Source organism: Eurosta solidaginis, chromosome 3, assembly GCF_040869045.1.
Source record: "Eurosta solidaginis isolate ZX-2024a chromosome 3, ASM4086904v1, whole genome shotgun sequence".
In the NCBI taxonomy this organism is placed as follows: Eukaryota; Metazoa; Arthropoda; class Insecta; order Diptera; family Tephritidae; genus Eurosta; species Eurosta solidaginis.
The window spans coordinates 194,029,541-194,054,517 of record NC_090321.1 but is presented as its reverse complement, the minus strand read 5'-3'; the positions used below and the strand labels follow the sequence as shown (position 1 = coordinate 194,054,517).

At 35.8% G+C, this 24,977-nt stretch overlaps 1 protein-coding gene across 2 annotated transcripts in view; it reads right to left on the bottom strand.

Moving 5' to 3' along the window:
• The window catches only part of LOC137244834 (probable peptidoglycan muropeptide transporter SLC46), a 68,656-nt gene extending 44,323 nt beyond the window's left edge, over positions 1 to 24,333 (bottom strand). Inside the window, exons 1-7 of one of the 2 annotated variants that reach the window (XM_067774430.1) lie at positions 23,851 to 24,333; positions 23,676 to 23,785; positions 20,048 to 20,198; positions 19,782 to 19,965; positions 17,786 to 18,168; positions 17,561 to 17,697; positions 17,305 to 17,494 (exon numbers count right to left, since the gene is read on the bottom strand). In XM_067774430.1, coding sequence (XP_067630531.1) covers positions 17,305 to 17,494; positions 17,561 to 17,697; positions 17,786 to 18,168; positions 19,782 to 19,965; positions 20,048 to 20,198; positions 23,676 to 23,785; positions 23,851 to 24,157 — 1,462 coding nt within the window. In that variant the 5' untranslated portion in view covers positions 24,158 to 24,333. The remainder of the gene's footprint in view (positions 1 to 17,304; positions 17,495 to 17,560; positions 17,698 to 17,785; positions 18,169 to 19,781; positions 19,966 to 20,047; positions 20,199 to 23,675; positions 23,786 to 23,850) is intronic. The other variant, XM_067774431.1, reaches the window with a different exon arrangement.
• Between the last annotated feature and the right edge of the window lie 644 nt (positions 24,334 to 24,977).

Genomic DNA, 24,977 nt, shown 5'->3' with positions numbered 1-24,977 from the left:
TTCTTTCCCTGCATCGCTTTCGGCGACAGCAACCCCTGTAATTTTGACACTTCGTTCAGTGTCAAACTCATGTTCCACGCAGGTTCCACTGGGTTCCACGCTAGTTTGACACTGACCGAATTGTCAAACGGCTGTGTGTTAGAAAGAGAAAGGAATTGTTTCCTTCTCACACATATCATACTTGTAAACCTGTACAATGGTCGCTTCCTTTTCTTTCGCTCCTAAACTTTTTATGCTCGCAGAGAAAAAAATTTAATTGAAACTAATTAATTAATTTTTGTTTTCCAATTGACCTTTTTTTTCTAAAAGAGCAGCAAAAATGTGTAAGCGGTAGAAAAAATCCCCATAATTTTTGCAGATTTTATAACGTGCATGCTACCAAAATGTAGCAAATCTAAATATTCTCGGTCATTCCTTTGACTTCTGTTAATGTTCGAAACACTAAACTGTCGAATGAATAGCATCAAATGCTCCGTACAAAAAATATTCTTTATTTATACCACTACTATGGTAGTAGAACTTCACAATTAAAAATATTCACATACTTCACTTATAACTCAGTTGTCTCGTTCGACTCCCATGGTGTAGACTTCTCGCGAATAGCCTTCTCGCGAATAGCCTTCTCGCGAATAGCCTGCTCGCGAATAGCCTTCTCGCGAATAGCCTTCTCGCGAATAGCCTTCTCGCGAATAGCCTTCTCGCGAATAGCCTTCTCGATTAGTTGCTTGCTTACTTTTCTCATCTTTCTGCATCTCATAATCACTGTTATCTTATATGTTTATGTGTAAGCAATGTCGTCTGCGCTCTTAGCTGCTGTGTACATGGGTACGTAGTTGTTTATTGTCTCACCTGCTTTTATTGCTGTTGTAGTTGTGCAGCATTTATTTTATTTACTAGCGGCATATCGTTCGAAATTGCTAACATTGGCCACTATGGCCACCGCAGCTACTAATTATATAACGTTTATAAAAACAAAATTTTAACTATAATTATATTAAAAACAAACACTTTCATTAATGAGTAATTTATTGCGCGCATTCTTATTTATCAAAAATTGTTTCACACTTCATTACACTCAAAAAATTGATATTGCAGTAATATTAGAACCGTTCTTGGTAATGTGAAGAAAAGACACGCTTTTTACGTAAAATGATGCTAAAAATTTTAAATATTTATGTAAGTATATATTATATGAATATAAGCAGAGTTGGGCAAAATTTATACGAATAATGCATACAAGATAAATAACTTTTTGTTGGTTATTCACGAATAAAAAGATTTTTTTACTTAAAGAAATTTGTTTCTAGTGACGAATAAATTACTTTGTTTGTTGTTCGAATAATGAATAACAACGAAAAGTAAACACTAGTTTTCGTTCAGGTGTTAGCTAAATAATTTTGTTTGCTTCATATTTATATGAGTAGACTATAGAGTTTTTAAAACAAATTTTCAATTGGAAAACTATTCAAAAATAAAAGTTTCTATCGAAATCTTATTCAGGAATACTTCACGAATAAATTAACATTGAATAAATTTCTTATGATGAATTTTTATTCGAATAATTATCAAAATAAAAATGTATTCGAATAATGCTCAACTCTAATATATGTTTTTGTATACTTAATTTCGATTTACTTACAGTAAGCAACAGATTGCCAACAAAAACAAATTGGCATTCAGTAAATTGTAGAAGCCTGGAAATGTGATGAGAGTTATGCTGTAAATGCCTGTATATACTGGCGTGGCGATGAACGGCAAGAAAGATTCCAAAACACTGTGGAATGAGAAAAACTTTCCTAAAATGGGAAGGTATAGAAAATTATCATACTATGTATGTGTTGGTCCACCACCTTTTAATAGCAACTGTCACACCAGAAATAAGACGTAAATTTGTGCTTACAGAAGCTTTAAAAAACTGTTTAATAGAGAAATGTGTTACAATATTTCCATAGTATAATACAACATTTTCTTACTTTAGTTTTCCGTTAAAATGAATAATATTAGAAAACAAGTAAGGAAGGTTAAGTTCGGGTGTAACCGAACATTACATACTCAGTTCAGAGCTATGGTGACAACATAAGGGAAAATAACCATGTAGGAAAATGAACCGAGGGAAACTCTGGAATGTGTATCAAATGAAAGGCATAAAAGAGTATTTTATGAGGGGGTGGGCCATAGTTCTATAGGTGGACGCCATTTAGGGATATAGCCATAAAGGTAGCTCAGGGTTGACTCTAGAATGCGTTTGTACGATATGGGTATCAAATGAAAGGTGTTAATGATTATTTTAAAAGGGAGTAATCCTTAGTTCCATAGTTGGACGCCATTTCGAGATATCGCCACAAAGGTGGACCAGGGGTGACCCTAGAATTTGTTTGTACAATATGGGCATCAAACGAATGGTGTTAATGAGTATTTTAAAAGGGAGTGGGCCTTAGTTCTATAGGTGGATGCCGTTTCGAAATATCGCCATAAAGGCGGACCAGGGGTGACTCTAGAATGTGTTTGTACGATATGGGTATCAAATTAAAGGTATTAATGAGGGTTTTAAAAGGGAGTGGTGGTTGTTGTATAGGTGGTCGCCTTTTCGAGATATCGCCATAAAGGTGGACCAGGAGTGACTCTAGAATGCGTTTGTACGCAATGGGTATCAAATGAAAGGTGTTAATGATTATTTTAAATGGGAGTAATCCTTAGTTCCATAGGTGGACGCCGTTTCGAGATATCGCCATAAAGGTGGACCAAGGGTGACCCTAGAATTTGTTTGTACAATATGGGTATCAAAAGAAAGGTGTTAATGAGTATTTTAAAAGGGAGTAATCCTTAGTTTCATAGGTGGACGCCGTTTCGAGATATCGCCATAAAGGTATACCAGGGGAGACCCTAGGATTTGTTTGTACAATATGAGCATCAAACGAAAGGTGTTAATGAGTGTTTTAAAAGGGAGTGGGCCTTAGTTCTATAGGTGGACCCCGTTTCGAAATATCGCCATAAAGGTGGACCAGGGGTGACTCTAGAATGTGTTTGTACGATATGGGTATCAAATTAAAGGTATTAATGAGGGTTTTAAAAGGGAGTGGTGGTTGTTGTATAGGTGGTCGCATTTTCGAGATATCGCCATAAAGGTGGACCAAGGGTGACTCTAGAATTCGTTTGTGCAATATGGGTATCAAACGAAAGGAGTTAATGAGTATTTTAAAAGGGAGTGGGCCTTCGTTCTATAGGTGTTCGCCTTTTCGAGATATCGCCATAAAGGTGGACCAGAGGTGACTTTAGAATATGTTTGTACGATATGGGTATCAAATGAAAGGTGTTAATGAGTATTTTTAAAAGGGAGTGGGCCTTCGTTCTATAGGTGTTCGCCTTTTCGAGATATCGCCATACAGGTGGACCAGGGGTGACTCTAGACTTTGTTTGTACGATATGGGTATCAAATGAAAGGTGTTAATGAGAGTTTTAAAAGGGAGTGGTGTGAAGGCGTTTACCAGATATCGACCAAAATGTGGACCAGGGTGACCCAGAACATCATCTGTTGGATACCGCTAATTTATTTATATATGTAATACCTGCCAAGATTTTAAGGGTTTTTTATTTCGCCCTGCAGAACTTTTTCATTTTCTTCTACTTAATATGGTAGGTGTCACAATCATTTTATAAAGTTTTTTCTAAATTTATATTTCGCGTCAATAAAACAATCCAATTACCTTACCATGTTTCATCCCTTTTTTCGTATTTGGTATAGAATTATGGCATTTTTTCATTTTTCGTAATTTTCGATATCGAAAAAGTGGGCGTGATCATAGTCGGATTTCGCTCATTTTTCATACCAAGATAAAGTGAGTTCAAGTAAGCAAGTGAACTAAGTTCATTAAAGATATGTCGATTTTTGCTCAAGTTATCGTGTTAACGGCCATGCGGAAGGACAGACGGACGACTGTGTATAAAAACTGGGCGTGGCATCAACCGATTTCGCCCATTTTCACAGAAAACAGTTAACGTCATAAAATCTATGCCCCTACCAAATTTCAAAAGGATTGCTTAATTTTTTTTCCACTTATGGCGTTAAAAGTATCCTAGACAAATTAAATGAAAAAGGGCAGAGCCACGCCCATTTTGAAATTTTCTTTTATTTTTGTATTTTGTTGCACCATATCATTACTGGAGTTGAATGTTGACATAATTTACTTATATACTGTAAAGATATTAAATTTTTTGTTAAAATTTTACTTTAAAAAAATTTTTCTTTTAAAAGTGGGCGTGGTCCTTCTCCGATTTTGCTAATTTTTATTAAGCGTACATATAGTAATAGGAGTAACGTTCCTGCCAAATTTCATCATGATATCTTCAACGACTGCCAAATTACAGCTTGCAAAATTTTAAATTACCTTCTTTTAAAAGTGGGCAGTGCCACGCCCATTGTCCAAAATTTTACTAATTTTCTATTTTGCGTCATAAACTCAACTCATCTACTAAGTTTCGTCGCTTTAGCTGTCTTTTGTAATGAATTATCGCACTTTTTCGGTTTTTCGAAATTTTCGATATCGAAAAAGTGGGCGTGGTTATAGTCCGATATCGTTAATTTTAAATAGCGATCTGAGATGAGTGCTCAGGAACCTACATACCAAATTTCATCAAGATACCTCAAAATATACTCAAGTTATCGTGTTAACGGACGGACGGACGGACGGACATGGCTCAATCAAATTTTTTTTCGGTCCTGATTATTTTGATATATGGAAGTCTATATCTATCTCGATTCCTTTATATATGTACAACCAACCGTTATCCAATCAAACTTAATATACTCTGTGAGCTCTGCTCAACTGAGTATAAAAAGAGAAATCTTTGTGTTATTCAGTCGTTCTGGCGTTGATATACGTCTTCATTACAAAATGGTTCTTATTCTTGTTTTAGTGTTGCCACACTTCTTGTTTTAAATGTAAGGTGGTGTTGCCGCCATCAAGTTTGTTCCGTTGTCAGTGAACACCTGTATTGGCATTCCCCGTCGACTCATGAAGTTTCTGATAGCCGTCACACATGAATTCATGGATACGGAATACGCCATCACGACGTGTATAGCTCTGCATGTCATACAAGTAAATAAGACTCCATATCGCTTTTCTGTACGCCTCCCGACGGTGGCTAGAAATGGTCCGAAGAAATCTATTCCCACAAATGAAAACGGTCGTGTGTACGGCGATAGGCGTGCTTCTGGTAACACTCCCATTCGTGGTGGAACTGGTTTAGTGGAGTGCAGTTTACAATATTGACAATTTTGACGCACTGTACGTAATGCTCGTCGCAAGCCGGGTATATAAAATCGTTGAAATATTTCGTTCACTACAGTTTCGTGAAGGAAATGTTTATACTTGCGGTGATACCATTCAATAACGAGTTGCGTAACTTTATGGTTTTTAGGCAGTATTATTGGATTTTTTGCCGCATCCTTAATTGGTGCCTTCTCTAGGCGATTGCATTGTCGTATGAGGTCCTCTTCGTCAATAAAGTGGGACAGCTTTCGTAAAGCACTATCTTTTGGTAAAATATACTTGATGTCACTCTTAAGTGACTTAAACTCCTCATGGAATGAATCGGCCTGAGCGAGCCGATAAAGGAAGCATTGACTCCAGTGTAGTTCTTCGGAGGTTAAGGTAAGGGATACCATTGTCGAGCTTCTGGTTCCTCGTATCTTGTCTTTGCAGCGCTCTACAAAACGCTTAACGTATGCCATACATCTTTCAAGACGTTCCCACTTGGAAAATCGGGCGGGATCAATCAATGGCTGTCTCTCTATGTGGACGCAAACATATTCTGGTTGTAGCAAGTTAACTTCGTCCTGGCAATTACCGTCGCTACTATCTGATGCATAGTCGGACAGCTTTGTCTGAGGTGCGTGTAGAAAATCTGGTCCACAAAACCATTTACTGGTGGGGCTAAAGTCTGTGGTGTTCTTACACTTCGTGGCATCGTCTGCTATATTCAGTTTAGATGGAATATACTTCCATTCACTAACCCTTGTGTTTTCCTGAATTTCAGCAACTCTAAACATAACAAACTGCTTATACTTCCGTGGGTCTGACATTAGCCATGTAAGAACTGTTCTAGAATCAGTATAAAAATATGTTTTTTGAATTTGGAGGTCATGGCCTCTAGTGATTTCCGCAGCAAGACGGGAACTTAGTACCGCTGCCAGTAACTCCATACGAGGGATCGAAATGGGTCGCAAAGGTGCTACCTTAGTTCTGGAGGGAAACTTGAACTTGATTGCCGTTTGTAATTTTGAAGTACGCCACCGCCGCAGATGCCGCCTCGCTAGCATCCGCAAACACATGCAACTCGATCTGACACATCTTGCTTGGCAACGTACCTGAATAGCACCTAGGAACGTGTACTGGTTTGACGAATTCGAAAACAGATAACCATTGCTTTCACGCACTAACATGTTCTGTAGTAATGTGTGCATCCCAATCAATCCCACTGCGCCAGATCTCTTGTAGTAGTATTTTTAGTTGTATAGTGTAGAAGGACAAGAATCCTAGTGGATCGTATATTGACATGAGCAACCGTAAAACTTCTCTCTTGGTTGGCAGCCTGTGTCCGTTTAGAATTTCTTTACTTGCTTTAGTAAACCTTGTGCTAAATGTAAACACGTCAGCGCTGGTTTTCCACCATAACCCGAGTACCTTATCCGGTTCTATAACTTGGTCAACAATTTTCCCAGCGGTACAAAAGTATTCACGTTGTGAACCATCACTTACCGGACCTCACCCGAATTAGTAAGCCATCCTCTAATATGGAAATTACCTCGCTTGTGCACTTCAGTTACATCACTTATTAGCTTGGTAGCCTCCTCAACGGTATCAACGCTATCCAGCATGTCATCTACATAGTGACGTTCTGTTATTGACTTAGCAGCTCGTGGGAACTCGTTGGCATAATCCATTGCATTTTTGTTACGAACATATTGCGCGATAGACGGGGAACAAGTTGCACCAAATGACATTACTTCTAGCACATATACATATATCTGGTTTTCGAGCCGAATCGCAATCGCGCCAAATAAGTCGCTGGTCTTCTTCGTGTACTCTTATTCTGTGAAACATCTCACATATATCGCCGCAAATACCGATTTTTCCTATGCGAAAGTTGAAAAGTATGTGTATAAGTGGTCTCAGTAGGTCCGGGCCTTTCTCAAGGCAGTTATTGAGGGACCTTCCTTGATATTTAGCTGCTGCATCCCACACCACTTGTGTTTTATTGGGCTTGTTTGGATTGCTAACTGAAAATATGGGTAGGTACCACTTACGTTGAAATTCTTGCTTGATCTCGCCCTCACTGAGCTTCCGTATGTACTGTTTCTTTTCCATGCTACCTATTAACTCATTTACTCGGCCTCTTAAATCGCTATCTTTTCCCAACTTTTTCTCAAAACACACAAGTCTGCGCATTGCAAATTCAAAATTGTTTGGTAGTGATATATCGTCAGAGCGCCACAAGAGGCGGGTTGTAAAGTGATATCCTGTTCGCGTAACGTTCTTGTCCAAAATATCTAGCTGGCTCGGGATAGTACGTAAACTTGATATTGCAGCTTGCTCTAGATTTTCGAGTTTCATATTTTCTTTTACTAGTCTATCAAGTGCCATGTTATTGTCACACTCGCACACATGTAGTTGAAAATCATTGTTTATATTACGCTCATTACCCTCCACGGTGTCATACACTGTCCAGCCCAGACGTGTTTTTGTAGCAGCTGGTTCGTGAATCTTTCCTTCCCTAAACTTCAATGGCATAGCCAAGTGCTTGTTATTTACACCGATAATTAGTTGTGGTACGGCGTTTTGATAAGACCTAACGGGCAATCCCTTTAAATGTTTGTACTTGTTTGATAATTCTGACATGACAAGCGTTTGTGCAGGCAGATAAAGTTTTTTTACTGTACGAACGTCGTTCATCGTGAATCTCTTGTTATTTCCTTTTGCTGATACCTGCAGATTTACCAGTTCCGAATCATTCTCAACTCGAGTGGACCCATCAGTCCAACGAAGGTGTAATGGACGCACCTCGCCCTTCAATTGCAACATTTTTATTACGTCGTGTTCGATTGTGGTTGGTCCTGACCCATCATCGAATAATGCGTACACCTCAACGTCAGCATGCTGGCCGTGAATCGTGACTGGTACAATCCTGTATAGCACCTTTGATGTAGTACGCATCTGCGTGGCAAGCAGACTTGCTCCCGCACCAGCTTTTTTGTTTACTGCCACCGGCTTGTGTAGACTAGGGTGGTGTTTTGCGGTGCAGCCGTTTATACTACATTCGTTGCGCTCCTTACAAAATTTCGGATTATGTTTTTTAAGGCAAGAGCGACACAATTCCATGCGATGAATTATGTTCCACTTGTCGTCATAGCTCATCCCTTGAAAATTCTCACATTGTGCTATAAAATGATTTTCGTCACATGCTGCACATTTACGTTCCTTGGTATTCTTAGTATATATCTTTTCCTCTTCTTCGTGAAATCCCACCCGGTACGTACGACGTACTTCTTGTTGACTAGAGATTGGTGGTTTCATCATGATAGAACTTGCTGCCTGCGCTAACTCGAACAACCAGTCACTAAAGTCTGACAAGTTTGCTCCGGTAACGTATTTGCAATGAAGTGCCCAGTCCAAGCTAAACCTAGCTGGCAATTTACCAATTAATTCTTGCAGAAGGATTGGATTGTTCAAATGTGTCATGAGGCCGGCAGCTCGCATTGATGAAACTAAGTTTCTGACCTCCATTGAATAAGAAACTAACGTTTCTAATTTATTTGCATTGACACTTGGTGCTGAGCGAATTTTTTCAAGAAGGCTATTAATGATAAATTCAGGCCTACCAAAAACCATTCGCAACGTGGCAATAACTTCTGGTACCAAATCAGGTAGCAGCAGTTGACTGCTTACATATTCAAGGGCTTTGCCTTTTAGTGCGCGCTGTAGTCTTAGCATATTTTCGTCATTAGTGAATCCACATATACGTGTCGAGCTATCATAATTGCTAATGAAAATTGGCCATTCTTCCGGCTTACCGCTGAATGTTGGCAGCTCTTTTGGAATGGCATACCTTGCTTGTATCTGCTCAGCACGCAAGGGTGACCCCCAGTACATACTATTCTGATTGTGATCATAACAACGATTATAGGTACCATTCTGATCATTAGGTTGATTCTTATTATCATGTACTTGCCTGTGTTGCTCGCTTGTTCGATTTGTTGTACTGCTGGTCCGACTGTCGGGTATACCGCATTTTTACATGAAGGAAGACTAAACTTGTAAAACTGACTTTGTACGAATTCTTTTCCACAACTGCTTGTATTGCATGCATTCCTGTTAGGTGTACGAGAATTTACTACATCATTTACGTTTGTCACACAAGAAGTTTCTGATTTCTTTGTGTGCTCACAATCGCTTATTTTTAACAAATTATTTTAATAAAAAAGCGAAAGCTCTACGACCAAAATAGCCCAAAGCTCGCTAATAGCCCGAATCTCCATCTTTACAACCAAAACTTTATTTATAGATTTCAATTCCAAAAAGAGCGAAAAACGAACCCGTAAATAAAAACAGCAATTAGAAATAATATACTATATGATTATAATTTCAATAGAATTGAGAGTAGATATTATTGATTTCTTTCTTTTATAGCTTTTAGTCTAGAATGCTGGTAGAGATGACTTTGACCGTATACAACAAAGCACGCCAGCAATATTTTCCTAGAAAAAGTTGACGCTTATTAATTAGCCGGAAAACCAGTTTTAATAACCTGTTTATCCCAATTCAGTAAACTTCCTACGGAGTGTACCATGATCCAGCAAAGCCTTCGAACTATCATTTTCTAATAATTTAAGGTTTATTAGCAGCTCGTTTTCGGGATATCCACTTTCAAAGATTTTGAGTATGAAGAAAATTTTGCCGAATAGGTTCATTTACGATTTGGTTCAGCCTTTGCAATATACTATGCTATTTGAAATAAGGCTTCCGTTATGTAAAGGGTCATCAAAATCTTGTCTTGGTAACCACGTTAATGTTAGTTTCCATAATTTCTAAAAAGGAATGGACTCTATTTGGTAACTGGACTTAGAGGGAATTGAAAACTAAAGTCCCTTCGCCTTCGACGCGTCTTGATCTATGAGTATCAGTTTTATCATGTACCAGATCGGAAAAACCCATCAAGCATCTTGGCTTTGTCCTGATCAAAAATCCCTGAACGAAATCAATGGCAATCAATGACAAAATGATCGATGTCTCTGGAAGATCCAAGTATCGACTGGGATCATCATATTAGGCATCAAAAAAAAATTCAGTTAACGAAAATGCAGCAACAAAACTCTGTGGGGATTTCAATATTGATCTTCTCAATAGTGATAGCAGTTCCATTGATTTAACAGATAGGCTGATTTCTGCTGGTTTGGAAGTAATAAATAAATTTCCCACCGGCTTTGGTCATAATTGTAAATCAAGTCTGCTTGACATTATATGTGTGTCTGATCGTTCAAACGTACTTCATTGTGATCAGTCTTCCATTCCAGGAGTATCAGATCACGATATGATGTTTTTAGCGTATGATTTACAGTTTAATACTGATGTACACAAACAATTTTATTACAGGGATTTTAAATCTGTTGATATTGATGCATTAAGATATGAGGCTGGCATCCTTGATTGGAACACAGCTTGGTTCTTTCCAGATATAAACCAAAAACTAGACTTTTTCACTTCAAGCTTAAATTATCTTTATGATAAATATATCCCTGTAAGAATGGCCAAAGTCTCCAATAAAAAACCTCCATGGTTTACAAGAGTGGTATTACAAAGTACAAAACGAGAAACCAGCTATACATACGTTGGAAACGTACACCAACGCGCGAAAACTGGGAAGCATACCGCGTTGCCCGTAACAAAGCTAATATGACCACGAAAAACTCTAAAAGGCAGCACTACCGTACCAAGTTAGATGTAAACTTATCTGGCAAAGTATTGTGGAACCATCTAAAGTCTGTTGGAATTGGTAGTAAAACTAGTATAGAATGCAATTTAGACGCCAACTCTATGAATGATTACTTATTAGAGTCTAACATTATCCAAAGCAGCAGAGATTTTAAACTGAATGAAAGCTTAATACTTGCAACAGAAACAAGTAAGGAAGGTTAAGTTCGGGTGTAACCGAACATTAGATACTCAGTTGAGAGCTATGGTGACAACATAAGGGAAAATAACCATGTAGGAAAATGAACCGAGGGAAACCCTGGAATGTGTTTGTATGACATGTATATCAAATGAAAGGCATTAAAGAGTATTTTATGAGGGAGTGGGCCATAGTTCTATAGGTGGACGCCATTTAGGGATATAGCCATAAAGGTGGATCAGGGTTGACTCTAGAATGCGTTTGTACGATATGGGTATCAAATGCAAGGTGTTAATGAGTATTTTAAAAGGGAGAAATCCTTAGTTCCATAGGTGGACGCCGTTTCGAGATATCGCCACAAAGGTGGACCAGAGGTGACCCTAGAATTTGTTTGTGCAATATGGGTATCAAAAGAAAGGTGTTAATGAGTATTTTAAAAGGGAGTAATCCTTAGTTCCATAGGTGGACGCCGTTTCGAGATATCGCCATAAAGGTGGGCCAGGGGTGACTCTAGAATTCGTTTGTGCAATATGGGTATCAAACGAAAGGAATTAATGAGTATTTTAAAAGGGAGTGGGCCTTAGTTCTATAGGTGGACGCCTTTTCGAGGTATTGCAATAAAGGTGGACCAGGGGTGACTCTAGACTTTGTTTGTACGATATGGGTATCAAATGAAAGGTGTTAATGAGTATTTTTAAAAGGGAGTGGGCCTTCGTTCTATAGGTGTTCGCCTTTTCGAGATATCGCCATAAAGGTGGACCAGGGGTGACTTTAGAATATGTTTGTACGATATGGGTATCAAATGAAAGGTGTTAATGAGTATTTTAAAAGGGCGTGGGGCTTAGTTCTATAGGTGAACGCCTTTTCGATATATCGTCATAAAGGTGGACCAGGGGTGACTCTAGAATGAGTTTGTACGATATGGGTATCAAATTAAAGGTATTAATGAGAGTTTTAAAAGGGAATGGTGGTAGTATATGTGAAGGCGTTTTCCATATATCGACCAAAATGTGGACCAGGGTGACCCAGAACATCATCTGTTGGATACCGCCAATTTATTTATATATGTAATACCTGCCAAGATTTTAAGGGTTTTTTATTTCGCCCTGCAGAACTTTTTCATTTTCTTCTACTGAATATGGTAGGTCTCACAATCATTTTATAAAGTTTTTTCGAAAGTTATATTTCGCGTCAATAAAACAATACAATTACCTTACCATGTTTCATCCCTTTTTTCGTATTTGGTATAGAATTATGGCATTTTTTTCATTTTTCGTAATTTTCGATATCGAAAAAGTGGGCGTGGTCATAGTCGGATTTCGTTCATTTTTCATACCAAGATAAAGTGAGTTCAAGTAAGCACGTGAACTCAGTTTATTACAGATATGTCGATTTTTGCTCAAGTTATCGTGTTAACGGCCACGCGGAAGGACAGACGGACGACTGCGTATAAAAACTGGGCGTGGTATCAACCGATTTCGCCAATTTTCACAGAAAACAGTTAACGTCATAAAATCTATGCCCTTACCAAATTTCAAAAGGATTGGTTAATTTTTGTGCGTTAAAAGTATCCTAGACAAATTAAATGAAAAAGGGCGGAGCCACGCCCATTTTGAAATTTTCTTTTATTTTTGTATTTTGTTGCACCATATCATTACTGGAGTTGAATGTTGACATAATTTACTTATATACTGTAAAGATATTAAATTTTTTGTTAAAATATTACTTTAAAAAAATTTTTTTTTAAAAGTGGGCGTGGTCCTTCTCCGATTTTGCTATGATATACCATGATATCTTCAACGACTGCCAAATTACAGCTTGCAAAAGTTTTAAATTACCTTCTTTTAAAAGTGGGCGGTGCCACGCCCATTGTCCAATATTTTACTAATTTTCTATTCTGCGTCATAAGTTCAACTCATCTACCAAGTTTCGTCGCTTTATCTGTCTTTTGTAATGAATTATCGCACTTTTTCGTTTTTTCGAAATTTTCGATATCGAAAAAGTGGGCGTGGTTATAGTCCGATATCGTTCATTTTAAATAGCGATCTGAGATGAGTGTTCAGGAACCTACATACCAAATTTCATCAAGATACCTCAAAATTTACTCAAGTTATCGTGTTAACGGACGGACGGACATGGCTCAATCAAATTTTTTTTCGATCCTGATTATTTTGATATATGGAAGTCTATATCTATCTCGATTCCTTTATATATGTACAACCAACCGTTATCCAATCAAACTTAATATACTATGTGAGCTCTGCTCAACTGAGTATAAAAACATTTGACTTCTCAACCGTGACTGAGTATGATATTCTAAAAAGTATTTTTTCAATTAAATCGAATGCCATTGGAGAGGACAACGTAAGCTTAAAATTTATAAAGCTGATAATTTCATTCATACTTTCAACCCTAACACACATTTTAAATTTTTCCATCACTACCTCGACGTTTCCGGACTCCTGGAAAATAGCTAAAGTTAATCCAATCTCTAAAAATCGTTCGGGTGCCATTCCTTCAGATTTTCGGCCAATTAGCATACTTCCTTCTTTGTCAAAGGTTTTGGAAAGGCTAATGGTTACGCAAATAGTTGATTATCTATACAACAATAATCTTCTTGCCGAAAACCAGTCAGGATATAAAAAGGGTCACAGCTGTGCAACTGCTATGCTTAAAATAATTGATGATATTAGACCGTCCTTCGATAAAGGTGATTTAACTGTTTTAACTCTATTGGACTTCTCCAAGGCTTTTGACAAAGTTGACCATACAATACTTTTGCACAAGCTTGAAAAGTATTTTGGGTTTTCTGGAAACGCGGTAAATCTGCTCAAAAACTACCTTAGTAATCGTTGGCAAAAGGTTGTGACTAAAAATATGGCTTCTGAGCTAAGAAGATTGCATTCGGGGTTACCTCAGGGATCCATTTTGGGCCCGATTTTGTTCAGTATTTTTATTAATGATATGGTCTACTGCTGTAAAAATGTGTCCATACACCTGTATGCGGATGATGCACAAGTATATCTATCCCGTCCAACAGGACTATGTGAAGATTTGATAGCTAGAATCAATGATGATTTGCAATCAATCTCTATTTGGGCCAAATGTAATAATTTGAGTCTTAACGCAAAAAAAACCAAAGCCATATGTATTTCACACAGGCGGAATTGTGAGGAATTCTTTCCCCCAATAATTTTAGAGGACTCGTCTATAAATTTCGAGTCAGTTGTAACTAGCATTGGTTACAAAGTTAATTCATACCTTGGGTGCTCCGATTATATAAACCAAATCATATCTAGAATTTATTTCATTCTAAGAAAGCTGTGGTACACAGCTAACTTCGTCCCGCAGGACACAAAATTACGTTTGGTGAAAACCTTTATAGTTCCACTCATTTCTTATGGCGAACTCATCTACGGGCACCTAGATAGCGCATCTGAGCGAAAACTTGCAATGGCCATAAACAGCTGTGCAAGGTATGTATTTTGTAGGCGTAAGTATGACCACATCTCACAATTTAGTTACAAGATACTCGATTGCAATCTGACTTGCTACTTGAAGTACCGTAATCTTATATATATGCATAAACTCATTAATATGAGAAATCCAAAGTACCTTTTTGAAAAGTTGGCTTTTGCCCATTCGATTAGAACACGCAACCTCATCGTACCAAAACACCATTATAATACTTCATCACGAACGTTTTTTGTCAGTGTTGTCAAACTCTGGAACTCTTTACCAAACACAATTAAATCGATAACAAATCCCAGGCGCTTTAAATTGGAAGTGTTTAAGTTTTTAAATATCTAAATATTTCTTCCTATTTTCTTTTACTTTTTCATTCTTATGACCTTAATTTCTGTTTTTCATATTTTAAGGAATAAATCTTTCTAAACCTAAAATATTTGTTATAAGTTGTTAATTATGATTTAAATTAATGCAAATTTTTATGATATGCATATACAGTAATTATTATTGTTATTAGATATTATTATTATTAATTATGTATGAAACTATTGTAAATTAATTAATGATGATGGGATTAAAAGACATTAGCCTTACGCTCTACCAACGAGTCTTATAAATAAATTGAATTGAATTGAATTGAATGTATAGAGTTAACACTTTCTCTCATTTCTAAGCGGCAAGGCGTCGATGAGCTCGATTCCCTAATTCCATAAGATGGGCCATACCCCGTCGGACTATGAAAAATAAATATGGTAACAATTCGGTTGGCAAAGAACACTGGCCCAGGAAATAATACACTATTTCCTAATGTGTTCTAACATGGAGATAAGCAGTTGGTTGGAAGCTTACATTAACGCTTTTGCAAAATATGGTTACACGATCGTATAATCCTTAGGACATGCGATCACGCAAACAATAAGTCAGCATGCTTAGATCTTGCAAAAGTTTTATGCACACAACACCTTTATTTAGCGGCACTATTATGAACAAGAGAAATCAAATTATTTTCCTATTGCAAACGAAAAAAATACTTATGGGTCACAATAATTATTAAGCAACGTAAAAATAAATGTTGAGTTATAATTATAATTCAAAAAACAAAAATACTTGTAATTATTACAAAGCAACGTTTTCAATTTAAAAATTTGAAGTAATAAGTAATTTCGGTCTCTGTGAGCAAGGAAACAAAGTTAATTTTTTAGATTCTAAATTGAATTTTTCCTGGGAGCTTATTCTATTTTCCCTTTTCTTCTACCAATTAAGTAGGAATATAACATTTACGGCCGCTTTTCCTCAAACAATCTTTTTAAGCGATTTTTTTTTTATTTTATTTTGTTTTACTCTTTATTTATTTAATTTTATTATTTTTGTTCTACTTTTTTTATTTTACTTAATTTTTGATTATACTAATTTTGTTCTATTTTTTATTTTTTTATTTTTATTTTTTCAGTTTATTATTTTTAGGTTATTTTAATTAGAGCTATTTGGCCGGTGGTTTAAGCGAAAAATGAAGTTTTCTTAATCTTCCTACGCGTTTCGGTATATTTTGTACATTCCTCAGGGAGATATTACATTTAATTAAATTTACAAAATTTCCTCAAAGCTATACATTTCCTCACTGCATCCTTTTCGTTACTCATCTCATCAAACCGTTTGTTTTATTTTATTTCTTTTTATTTTTCATATTTTTTAATTTTGTTGTTTTCTTGTTCATTTTGGTTTATTTCATCTTAAATAATTTTTTTTTAACTTTTTTATTCAGCTTATTTTGTTTTATTGTCTTTTACTCTAGTTTTCTTTATTTTGGTTTTTTATTTTACTTCGCTATACCAATTTTCTTTCGTTTTTTTATTTTGTTTGACCTTATTATTTTTGTTTTACTTTATCTCTATTTTACTAAACTTTAATTTATGTCGTTTTATTTTATCTTCATATCTTAAATTTTATTGTATATCCTTTCTTTTTATTAAATTTTATTTTGTTTATTTTGTATTTTTCCATTGCCGTTTTTACACAACTTATTTTTTCCCCTTTTTTCAAATATTTTCTTTATTTCATTTACATTTTAGGAACTTGAAAAAATATTGGCCTTTAAAAAAACATCTTGTTCAGCGATCTCGATAGTATATCGCATGTTATTAAGAATCGAAACCCCTGAGCCTTACATAAGGCTTTAATGGGATTGAAATACATATGATGCAGTTTACTACCTCAAGCAGCGCCGCAAACGGCTATTAAATGTTTGTGTGGCCCTAATGAACACTTAGTCAAGAGCTCCGAAAATTGGAAATTTTTTTTTATCTGACTAGCAGGCCTAATCATCATCATCATTATAACTTGGCGTTTAAGTGCCTTGCTGGTTTTAGATCTTGCGTAAGAAGTTACGCTATCTATCCCTGACACCAATTTGGAGCCAAAAGAGAGGCCGATCACATACTCGTATCTCTCCCAACTCAGTGATGGCCTCTTTTCTATGCTTCCAACTACGGATATGTAAAACATGGGCTCAACCCCCTTTCCTTCATTCTCATAAAATGGCTAAGCAAGCGAAATCTTTGCGGCCGTACATGGTTTGTACGCTAAATCCAAGTTCATCCAGCCACTTAAAAACCCTTCGTAAAACTTCAGTCGGCCTAAAACATATAAGTAAAATAAGTTAATTTTTCTTACCCAACTCGTTAGCTGGTAACGCATTTGAAATTATAGTGCGACACATCGGTTGTGCCATAGACTTCAAAGCGCTGAGACCAACAGACAGATACATAAGCCAATTTGTGTCAGCAAATGCCCGCGTAAAATAGCCAACCGATTCGCTTAGAAATGCCAAAATGCCCAAATATACAATGGATAATTTAAATATCTATGATGGATAAAAACAATAATTTTACATTCAATAATTTGTCAGTGTAAATTAACCACTGCTTACTTTTCTTAAAATAATAACACCAATCACATTACCCAGTGTAGACACAAACGTGCTAGTCGTCTCGTACGTTGTAAACTCTTTGATTGACCAATGGAACTTCGCACGTATGAACAAATAAAACACCATCATGGAGCCGTCTATGTAAGTAATAGAATATAATATTATTTTGGTAAATACTATGCACCTGTGATTAAATATGACTGAAAAGTTAGAAATGTCCATTACCTATCACAAAAACCGAAATCAAAAGCGCAATCATTGCCAACCAAACAATAGAACGATCATTACATTCACGCTGCTTAAAACACGTATTCCACATTTCTTTCACCGCTTTTAGGTCGAATAATTTCCTAAATTCGGTTAGTTGTGCTCCAGTTGGTTGCATTTCATTTGTTGTTTGACTTATAAAACTACTATTACTTATTAGAGGAAACCGTCGTCTATTTAAACTTTCCGGTACAAAACAAAGTATAATGCAGGTGGCAACAAAAATACAACAACAAGAAGTCAAGAAAACAAAAGTCGCATTGGTAGCTTCGTAAAGGTAACCGGCGGTAAATGATCCAGTCATCAGGCCCATAAATAAAGCGGCTTGGTAGGTGGCCATGCTGGAAGTAGATATTTAGTAACATTAAAAAAAATTTGGCTGTGCTTTTTTAGTTGAAAAATATCTAACGATTGTTAGACTAGCTGAAACTGCTGTTGTGTTGGAAATAGAGGGCCGGAGATATAATGGCAAAAAGGAGCAAATGCGTGAATTTTATTACTGATACACAAAGTTTTACCGAAGCAAGGCACGTATTCAGGTATTCAGGTTTAAGTTGAAATTTGTTTCTTTTAAGGGGTTGGTTGGATCTACCATCTTTGTGCATTATTTGGTTCGATTTATAAGAAATAATAAAGAATAAAATTAAATGAAATAAGTTAAAATTAAATAAAATAGTACAAAAATAAAAAATAAAATAAAAAACAAATTAAATAAAATGTTATTTGATTTACTCGTTTGTTGATCTGTTACATTCGTAAATTTAATCAGTTCAAGACGTATTCACAATTAAATTGAAAGGAGTTAAATATACTGGCTGATGTTATAGTTATTTACACCCTGTCACGGATCTCTCCAGATATCTTTGTATTTTTAAGTTAAAAAAAAAGAAAAGAAAGTTTAATTCCTTTCAGTTTTTCCATCATAATAAATATACAATAATTTAATAAGAAAAATTATTGTGAATACGTCCAAACTCATTAAATTCACGATTGTAATAAAATAAAATAAAATAGGAATAAAATAACAAAATAAACCGAAATTAAATAAGAGAAAAGCAAAAAAATAAAATAAAATAAAAAAGTAAAATAGTCTAAAAAAATAAATTAAATTAAATAAAATAAAGTAGAATAAAATAAAGCAAAATAAAATGAAATAAAATAAAATAAAACAGTATAGGGTAAAACAAAATAAAATAAATTTAATTTAAGTAAGTTAAATTAAACTGAACTACATTTAATTTGATTAAATCGATTTTTAATCGACGAGTTATCCGTTTTTCATCGAAAAACTATCGATATGCTATCAAAATGTTATCAATTTGTTATCAGATTGTTACCGACTTCTTATCGGAGTATTATAGAAAAGTATCGAATTGTTATCAAAAAGTTATTGATTACTTACTCAAAAGTTGTCGATATGTCAACAAAAGGATATCAATTGTGTAACCAATTTTTTATTGGCGTGGTATAGAAAAGTTATCAATTTTTTTATAAAAAATTTATCGATTTGTATCGAAAAGTTATGGATTTCTTATCGGGGTACTACCAATTTGTTATCGGAAGGTTAATTACTAAAACTTCAATATAAAACCGATGACAGATGCGTAACCTTTTGATAAGAATGTCATATTCTCTCTGATAACAAATCGAAAACTTCACGATATATAAGCCATCGGTTGCTACCGATAAGAAGCCCCCGAAGCTCTTCTCAAACAGCCCGAAACTGTTTGTTTCTAGTAAAGTTAGCTCAGCTGCGGGTTAACTTCAACCCCTGCTCGAGCTCTAATTAATTTAAAAGCATTAGTTTCCTAGACGTTACACATGTGTGTTTACACATCGAACTTTGCGAGAACAGCTTTTTTTTTTATTGGCATTCTAATTTAAATTCTATTTTTAGAATAGCTTTTCTCAATGTACAAAAAGAAATGCGAAGTCAACGATTGCAATCACTCACCGGTATGGTCGCTCCTGCGCACTGGACACATCGGAAATATAACAAAAGGCTGCCACAGAATATGTAACACGACCACCAACTAATGAAAGTGGCAACGCAGCCAATATATAATACCAAGGGTTAACCTGACAAAAAGTTGAGAATTGCGCAATTATCGCTGTAATAGCATAATACAATGCGAAACCTACAAAATTACTGACCTTGTATAAATTTATTGCACAAAAGGAATTAATTATAATAAGTTTAACTTTGTTTTTTATACTTACCACTGTACGCTGTAACCAGCAATGGCTTCCGCCCAAAATGATCCGACCAAGTGCCTATAAAAACACCACAAAAGGCGGGCACTAAACTTTCGATGAGCGAGGATGTCATGAAAATTCTAGCAGCATATGGCTGAATAATGGTTTCTATATTCTGTAATGATAAGAATGTGCAGATGTGAAAATGAATTGATTCAAATAATCAAAGCAACAACAACTGACTATTAAAAAGAATACAAATCCTTTCATTGGAGAGGTTAGGTTAAGTTGAACTGGCGAGTCAATAAGGAGCTGACATGGACTGAATTTGTACATAGCGTTACGAAAAAACCCTATGTTATATAACAATGCTGTCGTCTTAGCAAAGTCTAGAAATTTACTGCTTTGAGATCTGATAGCTGGACTACTCCTAATAGGTGGAACTCAAGGGGCTGTTAAGCGCAATACAAAAGCTTATAGAGCCACAGTTTCACAATGCCATTTCTCAACTTCACCTCCCCAAAGTTAATCCTGGTTAAATGTGGCCCCATGATAAATCAACATAAATGAGGTAAAAATTTCGTGGACTATTTTGTGATTCATCGCGAAAAGTAATGCAAGTACCAAGTGCTCGTAAAATTCGATGCGATAACATATAGGTGTACGTCTGGAAACTAATTTTTTTAACTAGAGCTCGCCCAGAGGTTGAAGTTAACCCACAACAACATAGGCAACTTTGTCAGAAACAAATTCAAGACTTTTTTGATGAGAGCTTCATCGGTCACTTATTTGTAACAACCCATATTTATAATATGCTTGTTATTGATAACGAATAATTATCACCGACTTATCAGTTTGTAATTGGCTTGTTATTGCCTAGTCATCGGCCTCTTATTCGTGTCTTATTGGATTGTCACAGAAAGAGGTTGCACACTTGTCATCTATTTTATATCAACAAGCAGATGAATCGTCGTTAGCAAGTCGTTAGCATGCCGATAACAAAGATAAGATAGCTATAACTTTTCGATAGCAAATCGTTGCTTTTTTGATAACGAAATCGATAACTCTTCCGTAACACGCCGTTAACAAATCTGTAAGTTTATTAAAACAAATGGTATCCTTTTTATTATATATCGATACCTTTTTGGTAAGAGTTCGATAATTTTTTGAAAGCAAATCGATAACCTTTCGATATCACTCCGAATTGGTAAGAATCCTATATCAAATCGATAGTTTTTCGATAACAAATCGAAAACTTACCGATAACAAACGGGTTAAAAATCGATTTAATTAATTTTATAAGTAATTAATTTTATTTTATTTCTTTATTTTATTTTATATTATTTTAATTTTATTTTATTTTTTTTTCATTTGTTTTATTGTTTAACTTTATTTCACTTTATTCTGTTTTATATTTTTTTATTTTTGTTTATTTTATTTTATGTCATTTTGTTTTATTTTATTTTTTTATTTTATACTTCATATAAATGTAACCAAGTAATGTAAAAAATGTTACAACCAACAAAACTCTAGGTTAGGTTAGGTTAAGAGGGCGTGCGTGGGTGCTACCCACACTTCCACTCGGAGACATTTTTGTCCATTGTGAGTGCCCTCAGTAAGTACTGGGTGGCGGAAAATTCGTTTAGCCCCATTACCTCCTAGTGGTCCTCAACGAACCACTTGCTTTCCCTGATGAACCTAAGAAGAAGCGAGACGTCCACCTTCCCAACCTCTGCCAGGCTGTCGAAGAAGCGTGAGCGCAGAAATCTGAGCCTTCTTCTTTGAAGCGCCGGACATCGGCAGAGAAAGTGGTAGATCGACTCCCCTTCTTCCTCATCCTGACAGCTTCTGCAGAGGGAGCTTGTTGGTATTCGCCACCGTTGGAGCATTGGTGCGATAGCACAATGACCTGTGATGACACTCGTAAATACCCTCATTGCAGATTTGTTCAGTTTGAGAAGGAAGCTGGTGCCTTTCCTATCCAAGCATAGCCATAAGGACCTTGAGACTTCGCAGTCAACCCTATTGGTCCATAGCAAGTCCGTCTCCCTATTCTCATATTCGTCGATTTTTCCTAGGAAATAACTCAGCGGCGGTCGGACGGAGCTGTCCTCCTCACTAATGTCTAAGTCGAAACCTTGACAAAACCCTAAAAATAAGAAACTATTTTCAGCTTAGACCTGAATACCTAACCACGTGATTTGTTTTTGTAACCACTTTTTGTAACAGTAATATAAATCACCCATCTGCTCATGTTTGCTCTGGCTCTTGATTTTCAACAAAACAGCAGTGTTTACATCTGTTCGACCACTTTCATGTACAAAAATTGTTTATATGCTCAGAAACTTTAATTTATATGTATTTAGGTGGCATGTTTTCTTTGAGTAGCGTGGTTTCGCTCATATCAGATTTACCACATTACGCTGCAGTTAGTCACTACACTGCTCTCATTCTTTATTTCTCCATACAGCATACCAATACCACACTATGCCTACAATTGCACACTTTACATGTATCTTACAAAGACTACGCTTACATTCAGGACTCTCCATTACGTGAGAAAAGATGTTTACAGATCATAAATATTTTTTCGTATAGTGTTTTAGCTTCAAACCGGTAATCGACACCAATTATTGGCCGCCTCAGACCCTTAAAATATTAAATTTGGACCTGTAAGTACATGGAAACTATGTAAAGAAAAATGTGTGAAAAACCTACAAAGCACTATTTTATAAACTATTCACATCACTTTGAGATGATACTGACAGATCGTGACATTTGCGATCAATAGATCAAAATGAAAATCAGAGTTTAAATTAAAAATTTAATTAATGAAAACAATTTGAATTATTTTTGTGAATCTTAGAGGGCGCATATACATACATACATAGATCTTCAATATTGCAGAGAACCACACTAACACTATCGGGTACAGAGCATTTTAATATTATTATTAACAAATCTCCAGTTTCGCTCTTTCCGTTGCTATTTTGCACAATCAAGCATAAACCTTACATATACAGCTACGAACAGAAAAATGAGCAGCAAACAGAAAAATTAGCTGTGGCAATTTGTATCACATCGCCAATAAATTTCTTAAATTTTTTATTTTTAATATTTTAAGAAAAAACTTCTATGATATTTGTAACTGAGACTATACAACCCAAACTCGAAAAGTTTTCGATGAAATTCGAAAGCTCGCGAACACTTTACGAAAGTTTCAAACTTTTTCCTTTGGAGCTCTCTGAATTTCTTTGAGTATGCAGTTTTATAGCCCAATCAATTATAATCTAACGAAGTAGAAGTCTCTCGAATTTTGCATTGGTTTTTCACACTTTTTTTTCGTTTAGTTTCTTCCATATAAAAAAATGCAACACTTTCTACGGGAGAAAATCGGGTATTTCCGGAAAGAAAATGGTCAAAAATCAATGCGAGTTTCGTACTTTGTTAGACTATACTTGATTAGACTACAAAACTGCATCCTAAAAAAATCAGAGTGCTCCAAGTAGAAAATTCGAAATATTCGTAAAACTTTCTCGAACTGCATCGAAAACTTTTTTGAGATCAGTTTGCGTAGTTTTTGGTAAAATATCCAAAACGAAAACTTTTACTGCTATTTTGCTGTTCGCTGCTGTATTGCTGTTCAGCTTACCTTAATATAATCGCTGGCATTTTTAGTGCCCAATAGACGGCAATCCGTTTCGTTGAATAAAAAAATGGTTGTGCATGTTTGATAGATTATTTGGTTTTTCACAACCGTTTCTGTAACAGCAAGGCAAATTTCCATTAAAATAATTTGTTTTAGAACTTTTTATGTATTGCAATACCTGACAAATTAAACGAAAATAGCAAAATGAATACCATTGGTTCTACTAAATAGAAACGTAAACGTCGCCAATTAAATTCATCCAAATCACTTGAAGTGAGCGATGAGATAGACCCCGATGCAGGACTGCCACAACAGTCTGTGTCATGTCCCGTCACCGATCCAGACACAGATGACACTGCGGAACTTGGTATTTCTGTGGTCATATCGTGCGCGTCAATACTGCTGATACTTCCGGTTCTATTGTATTTTCGGGCACATAGATTTTTTGCTAAAAGTGTGCTATGTTCGTTTGGTCCTACTTGCATTTTCCAATCGAAAATATTTCACATCTTCTAGCTGAACTTTTTGAATCGAATTTAGTTCTAAATCTATAAGTGACTGCATGCAAATGCAATATCGCGCTAGTATGTTTGTATGTAATGTATTGTTTTTAATTATGCCGGCTTTTCTCGTCCACTAAACTATCCCTACCAACTGCTATAAATGTACTGTGTCTTCAAGTAAAGCTCATTGTAAATTTTGCGAACTTCATTATCGCCAATATTGTGAGCAGTCAAAACGCATAACTGCTTATAAAGCTGGACGTATTTACATATGTACATTAGAATGCCTCACCTTCCATGCAAAGAAAATAAAAAAAAAAAAAAGAAAATATTTTTGTTTTTATACTCAGCTGAGCAGAACTCACAGAGTACATTAATTTTGTTCGCATAACGGTAATCCGTAACGGCATAAACTAATCGAGATAGATATATACTTCTATATATCAAAATGATCTGGGCGAAACAAGAAATTCATTTAGCGATGTCCGTCCGTCCGTCCGTAAACACGATAACTTGAGTAATTGGGTATGTAAGTTCCTGGGCACTCATCTCAGATCGTTATTTAAAATGAACGAAATCGGACTATAACCACGGTCACTTTTTCGATATCGAAAATTTCGAAGTACTGAAAAAGTGCGATAATTCATTACCAAAGACGGCTAAGCAATGAAACTTGGTAGGTGGATTGACCTTATGACGCAAAATAGAAAATTAATACAATTTTGGACAATGGGCATGGCACCGTCCACTTTTAAAAGAAGGTAATTCAAAAGTATTGCTGATTTTTGATAGCCTTGTAAGT